This window comes from Palaemon carinicauda, chromosome 9, assembly GCF_036898095.1.
Source record: "Palaemon carinicauda isolate YSFRI2023 chromosome 9, ASM3689809v2, whole genome shotgun sequence".
Classification (NCBI taxonomy): Eukaryota; Metazoa; Arthropoda; class Malacostraca; order Decapoda; family Palaemonidae; genus Palaemon; species Palaemon carinicauda.
Genome location: NC_090733.1, coordinates 75,320,325 through 75,333,831, shown reverse-complemented (window position 1 = coordinate 75,333,831; position 13,507 = coordinate 75,320,325). Strand labels below are relative to the sequence as shown.

Below are 13,507 nucleotides of genomic sequence, written 5' to 3'. Positions count from 1 at the left end.
TATTAGCAGTTGACATTATTCACACAATTGAAGAAAGGTTGAATCACTAGTTTGTCATTTATTCCACTTCAAGAAGTGCCATGGAAACTCTAAAAACATTATATGTTTAAGAACCAACTAGCTATTTATTTAAGTAGCCCATATACTATACAGTAATTCCACCATTTTTTTATGTTTCCCTGAGTAGGTTGACCAGGGCACCAGCCACCCGTTGAGATACTACCGCTAAAGAGTAATTGGGTCCTTTGACTGGCCAGACAGTACTACATTGGATCCCTTTCTCTGGTTATGGTTTATTTTTCCTTTGCCTACACATACACAGAATAGTCTGGCGTATTCTTTACACATTCTCCTATGTCCTCATATACTTGACAACACTGACAATATCAAACAATTGTTCTTCACAGTACAAGTTAACTACTGCACTATAATTGTTCAGTGGCTAATTTTCTCTTGGTAAAAATATAAGACACACTTTAGATGTGGTAAGCAGCTCTTCTAGAAGAATAGTCCAAAATCAACCTATTGTTCTCTATTCTTGGGTAGTGCCAAAGCTCTACCATGGTCTTCCACTGTCTTGGGTTAGAGTTCTCTTGCTAGTGGGTACACTTGGGCACACTATCTTATTTTTTTTTTCTTGTTTTTTTTTAAATGGTGTTTGGGCAGGCTTAATAGAAGGGCCTAAGGTACCTGGTAGTTTATCAAGAGGTTGTCTTTTCCTTATCTGTTTCTTTTTCTTTTTAAAATCATCCTCAGTGTCCTCCCTTCAGTTTGGAGAGTCACAACATAAGAAGGCAAACTTAACCATCCCTCAACATCCTCCATATATCATCCATATGCTAATTAATATAAAAATTATCAGTTTTTTTTTTTACAGATGACATTTATTTGTCAGTATTCCTGATGTGTAAGGGATAGAATTTCCATAATGTCATTTGACATTAAGAAATGGTTATTTTTTATTTGATGTAGTAAAATGTTTTTGTTTGTTGTGGAAAAGCAGATTGTACAGTATCTTATTTTGATAGGATGTAGCTGAACATATATCTACTGAGCTGTTGCTTACAATATAAGTATTGTGTTATTGATTCATAAAGGTTTCTCATGGTTTCTTTATAGATGAAAGAGAAGTGAGGTATTCTGTCATATCTGGGTTTGTCTTCTTGAGGTTTTTTGCTCCAGCAATTCTCTACCCAAAGCTATTTGATCTCACAACAGAACAAATTGTAAGTTATACAGTATTTCTTTTACCAGAATTCTACTGCAAATATGTTTTGCTGAATATTTTCTTAGTATATAGATAAAATTTATCCCCATATAGATGGGTATTTAAAAAGAAATACATTTCTAACATTTCTATTGTAGGATCCAGCGACACATCGAACACTGACTTTGCTAAGTAAAACAGTTCAAAGCGTTGGAAATCTGGTCAGTTCTCGTACGTCTCTCCAAAACTTCAGGGAATTGTACATGAGGGAAGTGTTTGCGCTCTGCGTCACTGACAAACACGTAGATGCTATGCGAACGGTGAGTATGTAGGTTTTTTCATTGTATGTTTTTAAAACTTTCTATACTCAAATTCTATTTTCAAAATGTTAATTTATGAAAATACTGAAAATCTTACTAATTTTCTGTTAAATTTACATATCACAAGGTTAACTATAATTTCATTATGGTCAGTCTGAAATGTTTTACAGAATTTTATAGAATCTCTTTGTGTGAATTTAGATACTTTTTACATTTTATTAGGTAGGTAGTTAACTAACAATTTGGAATAAAATAAAACCATTTTCCATGATACTGCTCAAAAAGGTCTGGACTGAATACCATAGGTTATATCAAATTATGAATAAATTATTTCTATGAGCATCCCCTGATGTTCACATTACCTCTTCTTCAGAAGCTCAGTTTACCGACTCTTACCCCCAACAATTTATTATAAGAATTTCCCCATATTTTTTTCATTTAAAAGAAAATATATGCCCATAGTAAAGTAATGAAACAATCTAGTGGTTAGGGGTAAGGAGTGCCAGAAGTGTTGTTTTTCAGCTTTTACGTCACATCAGTGATAAGAGAGAGAGAGGTGATATCAAGACTTCTCCCCCTTCCAGGCTATGCTAACTTTTTATTGCAGTTTTATTATGCTGTGGCATCTTTTTTTTCATTTGGAATTCACATTTCTTTTACTCTATTCACAGAGTATCCTAAGATTCCTTTTGTTCAATATGGATCATTTGAAATAGTTCATAAATGTATGGTTACTTTTTGGTGTCAAATTGCTGTCCTCATAAGTGTGGCAATCATCATAGTTACTTGGTCTTTGTCTTTCGGCATTTTTATCAGGGTTTTTAAGAGTTGATTCTTGGTTTACTAGGAAATGTATTTACTACTTTGTTTTTGGTTTTTGCATTCCAAGCCAATGCTGGAAAATCGTAGCATGTTTCTGTTGATTATTTCCCTTCAATTTTTCATTTTTAAAGCATTTATTACTGATATTTTTTATTATTTTGTAAGCCTTTGTTGATATTAGTGAAATTTAGAAATAATGTATTTTTTACAAAGTACATTTCAGTATCAATAAATCCTCGTAGAATGCTTATAAATTGTCGTTATACTATAATAATTCAAGATAAAAACTTAATCTTATTCATGTCCATTAACTCCATTCCATATGTCTAACTTTTGTATGAACTTTAGTAATGTAAGAAGGTGAGTATGCAATAAGCATTCATTGTGATTTTGGAATTGAAATTAAATGTGAAGAATAGAAATAGAATGTGCAAAATCAAAATGACATATTTTATCATTTCCTTTCCTTTATTTTCAACCAAGTTTCATTGTATCTAAAGCTGGAATGCCATGTTACATCATTGTTGTGTTTAATGAAATATAATTTTTTTTTTTGTAACAGTTCCTCGAGATAATATCGTCGATGCCAAATGGGAGTCAAAAAGCATATGATTCACCAGTGATATTAAAAGAAGGGTAAGCTAAATTTTTGTTTTAAAATGTGCTTGACTCTTGCTTGTGAAAAATCAAAGAAAGTAATTTTAGTATAATTTTTAATTGTGGGATTGATTTCATAATAAACATTATGCAGGTATTCCCTGTAAACGTTAAAGTGGTTTGGGTCTTATATATTACTAAAGCTAGGGTAATATTGAAGTTAATTTGTATATCTTTTTTTTTTTTTAACCACTTTACCCTTTGTCGTCTTTGAGAGATATGTACAATTATGAAATATACGCTTTTTATAGCTAGTAGATTCATTTTTTAACCTATTTTCAGTATTATGATCAAACGAGCACAGGGAAGGAAGAAATTTGGGATAAGAAATTTCAAGACTCGGTTTTTCCGACTCACCACTCAAAGTCTTTCATACTCTAAAACCAAAGGTAATTTTTTTGACTTTTTTTAATATATCTTGTATTTTTAACAAAGCTTTATTATTTCCATGATTCTTACTTGAGATTCATTTGCTATTCTCCCCAAGAAGTAAGTGATTCCACAATGCCTCTTAAAAGTACAGTGCAGTAAAAAAATAATTTCCATTTATCACTACGATAGCCCTTATCCCCTGTAGTAAGATGTAGGTACAGTATATGGTGTTAAAATCATGCATTAACCAGCCTCACCTTACCTAGATTGTCATGAATTATTCCTTCAAGTGTTGAAAAATTCAAAATCCCTTTATTTTTATTGGTGTATTTTCCTGTTCTGTTTTTCTTAGATTGGTATTCAGTTTCTTAGTTAGATTATAACTTTTAATTAAAGTTGTTTTTGTATTATGCATGGTATGTTATTGCCATGATGAGCAAAGCTGTACTAGTGAGGGCCACCCATACTAGGTTGATTTGCTGTGAGCAATCAGACAAAAATATCCTACCATCACGAATCCTCATGGTGATGAAAATTAATGAAACCCCTAGACAAGAATTGACATTTTTGAGGCCTTTTACCCACAGTGGACGAAAAACAGTTGTTTGTTCTGTAACGGAAATACAAACCTACTTATTTATAGGGGTATTACTTTCGGCAAAGCTGAAAGGTAGAGTCATTAAAATTTAGTGAGGGTTAACTACCCATCCCGGCAGTTAACAGGGGGTACGGTGGGTAGCCCTAACCTTTCCCCCTTGGACATCGGTCATCCTGTTAGCGGATAGCCTTCCATGTGACTCGACCGAACGCCGCAGGAGAATCGTCATCGTTTTTATACTCCGTTCAGCTGTTGTCGTCGCCTTCCCCTTTACATGGAATCGGCTGGGAGAAGGGAGTGTGATCTTCTCAGAGCTTGACTTTGGTCTTGCTCTTTCTCAAGGTCATCGCTGCTCACTTTTCATGGGAGGATGGCAGTATACTCTGCGGGGGAAGCACCTTTCCCTTTTGCGGGTTAGGTTAAGCTTCCGAATGGTTTCTTCATTAAGTGAATATAATTTCTTGTAATTTAACTTTTCAGCTTCATCTCTGCTGGGAATCATCTTCCGCTGAAGGGTAGAGTGATTCTCCTGAGTAGTGAATATTCTTAGCTGAATTAATTAATTGTAATTCTTGTTTTGTTACAGTTTTTATGCTGCCGCTTTCCTTCTCCAGTCGGTGTCGGCCGGGGAAGGGAGTACACAGTCCTTATTTTGTGTCTTTTCTTGGTGGAAACCTTTCTCATCTACGGACTAGGTGCTTCTCCCGAGGGAGTTTTTGTTACATACCGTGTTTTCAATGTCACAAGACGCACAATTTTTCCTAAAAAATACCCCCAAAAATCACCCTGCGTCTTACCACTAAGAGTTTGACTACCCTAAAACACCCCAACAATGACATACAAACACTCACACTCACCAGACATATACTATAGACCTACAATTATCTTTCATATGTAATAAATAATTGTTTTTTGGGCTCGTCCATGTCGTCCTGATGGAAAGTTCCTTTAGGTAGCTTTCTAAGGGATATTTGCTACAGTGATACTCCCAGAGAATCAACCATAGGTCTCCAGAATTCTAACTCCTGGCGCGAGTATCCTTTATATATCTTTAAGGATATCGCATAATATCAGGGGACGTATTTTTTGATATGACACATAGCAATCTTCACCCGAATATTTAACTCTTTGAGGAGGAAGAGTGGCGAACGAAAGAGGAGCCATTATCAAGGTACCTGGAGGACCTCCTCTCCGTACTACTAAGGGCCATCATTCCTTTAATCTGTAGCATTTAAGCTAAGTGCGCTCCTACGCTTCTCTCGGTGTTTGTTATGGATTTGGGAATATTATCTTGCAATCTCCAGCATCTTCATCCTCTGGAAAGTTGAGTATCTGATCTTTCCTGTGTATAATTTTAAGGCTCCCTTCTCACAGTTAAATTTGTATAATTTAAGTGTGTTTGGTTGAGCGTAGCCGACACCGGAGGCGGCCATTTTGTGACGGCTGTTGCATGTCATAAATGCATTTTATATAGTCAGTAGTGCGACACTCCCGGTATTTAGCTATAAAAAATTTTAGCTAGTTAGGCAAATTATACTAGTGAAGATTTTGCATACAATATAATTATTCCTCTTCCGATATGTAACGTTACTTTCGTATACGACAGGGACCCCGGTGGTACCATCCATGGCCGCGGTCCCCACCGGAGTTAGGCTAGCCTAACTCGTTATGTATACGTTAGTAAAATAATTCCCATTGATTAACCTCATCATATCGTTCCCTATTAATTCGGATGGGGACATATATCTCCTAGAATTTATGGATATGGTTCGATATTCTCTTTTAGAGAAAAGAGGCTAAACCCTTCCTCCCTCCCTCCCTGAGCCGCTGCCATTACAAGCGGCAACCCTTATCTTTCGTCATCGCTGTCGAGTAGTAAGCTCCAGCTTGACTTAGATAGTCTTACACCGTCTGTCGTCTTAGCCGCCGAGTATCCCGGCTTTGAAGGTGTACTGTCTTGCAGCCAACAATGTCCCCGACAGGGGAATCTTTGTTCCTCTGCCGCCCACGACGTCATCGGCACAGAAAGCCTTGCTTCCTTAGTTTACAGCCGAAAGTAGGCGGCATACCTGCCGCCGCTTTTCTCCCCTATGAACTACAAGACCCTTTCCCCTCCCCCCTCTGTCCTTTAGTATCAGCCTAGCCGTCACAACATTCTTTCGCCAGTATTCTGTCAGTCATCCCGGCTTGCCGGGTTGACTACGTTGCCGGCCGGGACCCTACCAGTGGCAGTTAGGTTGCCGCCTCGGCCACTTCCTCTTTATGTCCTTCCTTCACCGGAGGTGAATGCCCTGGGGGGAAAGACTGAGCCGACCCTGATGGCTGCCGGTGGGAAACCCATTATACTGTTGAGAATTCTTCAGTCCTCTCTTGGCCTGCCATCCACAAACCTTGCAACCGGCAGTACAGCTGGCGGCAAAATCTGTGGATGGATGGAAGCTAGAATCAGATGAATTCCTCCCCTTCCATTAGAACTCTCATTCTGGCAAGGAGACAGTAGGTGGCAGTAGCCCTCCTACACTTCTAATTATTGTGCTAAACCATAATACAGTAATAGGAAATCCTCCTTTCCATTCTTTCTCTAACAGTAGTTGGTAGAACTACAGTATACAACAGTACAGTAGTGCAAGTATTTTTAACATGCTCTGTGTATCCTATCACAGTCTATTGTTGGGACCGCTTAACATGTTGAGGTTGAACTATTCCCTCAACACCCTGATAAATCCTTAGATTATCGGGACACTTATGAAACACTGTTCAGTATTAATATTCTACAGGTGGAGAAGTTAGTATAAATATTCACTAACAAGCTCTATGTACGGGAGTCATTCCACCTTGTATTTTCCCTTATAAGGAATTTAAATATTAATATTGACGGAGATCTCAGCGATTGCCTGGGAGAGTAAACATGGATATTTGTCTTTCCTATTTCCTTTCTAGCTTACTATCCTAAGCTATTAGATATAATAGTAAGTATTACTATTGAAAGTATGCATTTATATCAACAATATAAACAACTGTATACTCATTTCACCCTTTTTCCTTTACAGTAGGAGCCAATGGTGACGTGTGCAGTTGTGTTCTGCAACCACAAGAGTAAGGACTTTTGTGGGCATACGATGTGCAGGTCTCATGCCCACTGCTGCATCGTATCTGGATCCCTGAGGTACTAGGACCCGAAGGCTTGCTCCAACTGCTCGACCTTGCTGACCAATGGCTTTGGAGAAGATATCCCTACCACCACGGAGGCAAGAGATATAGCAAGGGAAACCCTTCGAAGGTGGGTAAGAGGGTTCCAGAAGAACTCTCCGGGACCTTACCTACCTAACGAATCTCTAAGGTGCCTTCTGTTCCCTTAGGTTTAATCCAGTGCAGCAGTGCCCCAGGAACAGGTCCAGCCTCCCTTCATTCAACTGAAAATGGATGCGGACATCAACAAGGCACTAGAAGGCATGGACATCCACCAAGAACGGATGTCGGAGGTGTCCACCGACACCGAACAGGACCTACTGCAAGAAGGCCCTGAAGAAGAAGTGGTTCTACCACCAACGGAGGAACAAGGAACCGTTTCAACGGTGACTGAGGACCCCCAGTTCACTGTGACGGCATATCAACCTATGCTGTCAACCTCTTCAGCTCCAACTCCCCAACCGACTACACAGGTCGACAGGAGCGAGGCGCTCCTAGAGTCGATCCAGCAGATGCTGGCAGTGTTCCGGAAGGAACAAGAGGAGATAAAGCAAGTTCTCAAAGAGACGAAGAGAGAGGTACAGGAAGGAAAATACCCTGGCACTTCCAGGGGCTCTGCTAAGCCCCTTAAAATATCTGACCTCCCTCACTGCTCCAAAACCAACCCCTGGAGGTATACGGAGCACATGCTCACGATGAATGGGAAGCTTTACATCTCCGAGAAGTTGGAGGCCAAACCCCTTGAAGATCTTCAATTCTGGCCCAGCTTTTCAGCATACCCAGATTGCTACGTGAGACTGCGAGATGAACCTGCATCCCGCGAGGAGACGGTACCCAAGGAAGTCATTGTCTTCGAACATGACAAGGCACAAGCCATCCTAACCAAGACCATGAAAGGAGCCGGATATACCAACACCAAAGTCTCAGCATTGAGCAGGAAGCACCCAACCTTCATTGCTCCTTCCTCCAGAGCTTTCCCCTTTTTGGTGAAAGCCCTTGACTGTGTTATGAAAGCAGTCGAAGAGGGCAAACCATTATCTCTAGCCATGCCCACCTGCGAGGAGAAGTGGAAAGAGGTACATCTAACCTTCTCCGTCTCGAAGTTGGATCCGGAGATAGCAGGCCAGCAGTTTAATGAGAATCTTCCAAAGTTGCCAGACCATCTTTTGAGAAGGGAACATGAGACGAAAGAAAGACTTGCCGCTTCCTTGTCTCATCAGAACTGCCTGGAAATGTGTGCAGGCCTAACCAATGCCCCAGACATGTACATGGTCTTAGCCAAGTCCCACATGGGTACCCTTGTGAAGGACTTATATGCCCTCCTCAGGTCAAGGATGACCTGTAGAGAGCATGTGTTTGCCACAGCAACGGTAAAACACGAACCCAGAAAGCTGATCTCATCATGCATCTGGGGCAAAGACCTTTTCCCACAAGATGTGGTCCAAGAAGTCATTGCCAAAGCCATCACGGAGAATAGGAACCTTCTCCAAAAGTGGGGTATGTCTTCAAAAAGGAAATCATCCTCAGACAGTGATCCCCAGCCTAAGAACAGAAAGGCAAAGAGACCACGTAGACCTGCACAATTTCCGGCCGTGACCATGGCCACAGTGCCTCAAATGGTAACCCAGCTGCAAACCACCTTCCAGATGGTCCCTCAGCAGCTGGTGGCCTAGTCACCTGTCTTCAGCCCATGTTTTGAGAGGCGCACGACCACCTTTCGGCCCTACAAAGGTAAAGACCCAAAAAGAAGCTCTTCCGGAAACCCCTCAAGGGGTAGAGGAGGACGCGGTCACGGGAACAAGTACTCAGGAACCTCTAAGCAATGAGAGGTTCCAGGTAGGAGGCAGACTTTTCCACTTTCTGGGTCGTTGGACCTTCGATCCCTGGGCCCATAGCCTAATCACGAATGGACTCGGTTGGAAATGGAACAAAATTCCAACCCCTTTTCCAGAATTCTTCCAACACTCCACCCCCTTGTTGGAAGAATATACCTCAGAACTCTTGAACAAGAAGGTAATAAGGAAAGTGAAGTCCATCAGATTCCAGGGAAGGCTGTTGTGTTCCCAAGAAAGACTCGGACAAACTCAGAGTCATTCTAGACTTGTCTCCACTCAAAAAGTTTATCGAGAACAACAAGTTCCGGATGCTTACCTTGCAACACATAAGGACCCTTCTACCAAAAGGAGCATACACAGTCTCAATAGACCTGGCAGATGCTTACTGGCACCTACCAGTCAGTCGCCCCATCTCCTCCTACCTAGGATTCAGTATACAGAAGACAAAATATGTCTTCACAACCATGCCCTTAGGGCTAAAAATAGCCCCAAGGATATTCACAAAGCTAGCGGATACAATCGTCCAACAACTATGCTCCGAAGGAGCTCAGGTAGTAGCATTCCTGGACGATTGGCTGGTGTGGGCAGCATCCAAGACTACTTGTCTGCAAGCGGCCGGAAAGGTGATCCAGTTCCTGGAGCACCTAGGCTTCAAGATCAACCGCAAGAAGTCTCGCCTTTCTCCAGCTCAGAAGTTCCAATGGTTAGGAATCCATCGGAATTTACAGTCACACCATCTCTCCATTCCACTAAAGAAGAGGAGAGAGATAGCAGGATCTGTCAAGAGACAAATCCAACACGAGGATTTCAAGACGCCAACAGGAAAGAGTATTAGGCTCTCCAGTTCGCAGCAGTGACAGACCCGGTGCTAAAAGCACAGTTAAAGGATGCGTCAGGAGTCTGGAGAAGATACGCATCAAACGCTCGAAGAGATCAACGAAGGTTGACCCCGACCCGATTGCGCACGCTATTAAGGCCGTGGTCAACAGCCACGGACAATTCCCTTGCAACCACCACAACCATCAGTGGTGATACACACGGACGCCTCCCGGGAAGGATGGGGAGGCCATTCGCAAGAAAGGAAAGTACAAGGGAATTGGTTGCACCAATTCAAAACTTTTCACATCAACATCTTGGAGGCTATGGCAGTCTTCCTAGCGTTGAAGAAACTATCCCCTCGCAGAGCAGTCCACATCAGACGGGTCCTGGACAACGAAGTGATAGTAAAATGACTAAATCGACAAGGCTCGAGATCACCCCACATCAATTTCGTGATGTTAGCCATCTTCAACCTGGCAAGGAAGAGAAAATGGCTTTTATCAGCAGTTCACCTTCAAGGGTTCCGCAATGTGACGGCGGACGCAAAGGCGAAAACCGATAGAGACAGAATGGTCCCTAGACGCAGACTCATTCTCCTTCACCTCGGAAAAAGTTCCAGAACTGCAGATCGACCGCTTCGCAACGAGTGACAACAAGAAACTACCTCGTTTTGTAGCTCCTTACGAGGACCCTCAAGCAGAAGCGATAGACGCCATGTCTCTCGACTGGAACAGATGTAATCGGATCTACCTGTTTCCACCTACCAATCTCCTGCTAAGAGTCCTCGACAAGCTAAGATCACTCAGAGGAACAGCTGTAGTAGTGGCCCCTAAATGGCCCAGAAGCAATTGGTTCCCTCTAGTTCTAGAATTGAAACTGAAGCTGTTTCCTCTGCCGAACCCAGTTTTATCCCAACTGGTTCAGAAGTCGACTGTATACGCTTCATCCTTGAGAACCAACAACCTACAACTCATGATTTTCTCACCCTACCAGCGAAGAAAAGGTTTGGGATTTCAAATGACAAAATCGTCTTCATCGAAGAATACAAGTCAAGTTCAACTAGGAGACAATATGAATCGTCTTGGAAGAAGTGAGTTTCCTTTGTGAAAGCAAGGAAACCAACAGAAATATCAATAGACTTCTGTCTTCCTTTCTTCATCCACCTATGCGAACAAGGCCTGGCGTCCACCACAATAACTGCGTGTATGTCGGCTTAGACTACACCTCTTCTGTACGCCTTTCAGGTGGACCTCTCAGGTGAAATCTTCAATAAGATACCAAAAGCATGCGCTAGACTCAAGCCGGCAACCCCTCCAAAGCCCATAACATGGTCGTTGGACAAAGTCTTGCACTATGCTTCGAATCTGTACAATGAGCATTGCATCCTAAAGGATCTGTTTTCTGTTTGCTATAGCCTCAGGGGCTAGAGTTAGTGAAATAGTGGCCTTATCCAGAAATGAAGGCCATATTCAGTTCCTGGAAACAGGAGAACTGAATCTCTTCCTGATCCTGCCTTTCTCGCCAAAAACTAGCTGCTCACCAAAAGGTGGGGTCCTTGGAGAATTTGCCCTCTGAAGGAAGATGTCTCTCTATGCCCAGTAGTGTCTTAAGGTCTATCTTCAAAGAACTTCAGACTTCAAGGAGGGACAGCTCTTCCGAGGCGAAACCTCAGGATCAAACTTAACCCTAAGGCAACTGAGAGCGAAACTTACCTACTTTATTCGCAGAGCGGATCCTGACAGCACACCCGCAGGTCACGATCCAAGGAAAGTTACTTCTTCGTTGAATTTCTTTCAACACATGGACTTTGAGAGGCTCCGCTCATATACGGGGTGGAAATCATCCAGAGTCTTCTATAAACATTATGAGAAGCAAGTGCACGAGATAAAACACTTTATGGTGGCGGCAGGTAGTGTCATAAAACCTGTCGTTTAGTGCTGGGATGAACAGTGGACTGTTTTGGGACTCAACAGTGCATCGGGCGCATAGGTATTAATACCTTCGAGTGAAAATTACTATGGTGATTAATAAATTGTTCTATACAAATGCAGAATCTAACCAATAACACCAGTGCCGTGTGAACATTTGAACGCAGTGTTGATTCATATCCAACATCTGAGTGAAACTAGACAGGTTTAGCTTCACATTCATCTTAGTGGCATTTTTACAATGAGTTCATATATGTATATTCTTCCCTTTACAGGTCAGAAATATATATAACCATGATGTTTATATATGTAAGGTTAGACTCCTACTTATGATGTATACATTGACAATTTATTTTGCTTATGAAAATAAATAGAAAAATGTATCTGCATCTTTTTTTATCCCTCAGTAAATCAAATAAAAGAGTCCAAGTTTTATTCTATTCCTTTAAATAGAATCTTGATGGTACCGATGTCCAAAGCACAAAAAGGTAATCTCTAGAAAGTTTCCCTTGCGTCCTTACGGATATACAAACTTTGAATGCTTATAGTCGAAGTCGACACTTTCCCTGCAGGGGGCAGGAAGCCCTAAGCTAGTTCCAAGCTTGGTGGATATGACAAATAACGGTAATGTCATATGTAAGGGTCTAGCAGACCATATAAGGAATTCATTCAAAGTAAAGGCACTTATACAAACCCACAGATATAGTACTTCCAAGTTAATTCTCTGGTAAGCTTCCATCAGGACGACATGCCCGAGCCAAAAAAACAGATTTTGAGCAAAGCGAAAAATCTATATTTTGGTGAGATAGCTATGTCGTCCTGATGTACCCACCCTTCTTTCTTAAATGACCCCACCCGAAACTACTCTATCTGCGGCTATGCCAGCTTGAATGCAAGTTAGGAATGATGGCCCATAGTAGTACGGAGAGGAGGTCCACCGGGTACCTTGATAATGGCTCCCCTGTCGTTCGCCACTCTTCCCCCTCAAAGAGTTAAATCTATTCGGGGTGAAGATTGCTATGTGTCGTATCAAAAATTACGTCCCCTGATATTCTGCGATATCCTTAAAGATATATAAAGGATACTCGCGCCAGGAGTTAGAATTCTGGAGACCTTTGGTTAATTCTCTGGGAGTATCACTGTAGCAAATATCCCTTAGAAAGCTACCTAAAGGAACCTTCCATCAGGACGACATGGCTATCTCACCCAAAAATAGATTTTTCGCTTTGCTCAAAATCCATTATTTTGAATGCACTTTCTTTAATAAATATAGGTAACGAGAAATTTGTTTGTGGTCAGTCAGCTGATGACTCGCCAATGCTATATACATGTAAACATGCCAACTAATGGTATCCAAGCAGTATTTATAGTATATATTTACTCACATTTTGTTGATATTTTGTAATAAAGCAATATTTTGGTAATGACTTTGTTGCATGTATTCCGAAATACTACAGATAGCTGTTGCTGAACAGAAACTTGAAAAAAATTCTGAATTCTCACTGTAAGTTGAGTGCAATGTTACCAAGTTAGCTGTAAACTAACAAGACGTAGAGTCACACAACAGAAAAAAATATTCCAGCTCGTGAGATTTCTAGAGAATTCTTTATTTGATCAATAATTAATTTTGTATGAAAATTTATACCTGATGAATTTGAGAAATATTAGTGGAATTTCACTTCTCTACCAAAATTTGATCAGGAGTATTTGGCAACACTGCTTCATTTAAACAAACACTTGAAAACATTGTCACGATGGTA

General features: G+C 41.1%; 1 protein-coding gene across 1 annotated transcript in view; it reads left to right on the top strand.

The window, feature by feature from the left end:
• RasGAP1 (Ras GTPase activating protein 1) overlaps nt 1–13,507 on the top strand; it is a 373,291-nt gene that overhangs the window by 263,822 nt on the left and 95,962 nt on the right. The window contains exons 11-14 of the mRNA XM_068380108.1: nt 1,120–1,226; nt 1,366–1,527; nt 2,912–2,985; nt 3,289–3,395. Of these exons, the coding sequence (XP_068236209.1) occupies nt 1,120–1,226; nt 1,366–1,527; nt 2,912–2,985; nt 3,289–3,395 (450 nt within the window). The remainder of the gene's footprint in view (nt 1–1,119; nt 1,227–1,365; nt 1,528–2,911; nt 2,986–3,288; nt 3,396–13,507) is intronic.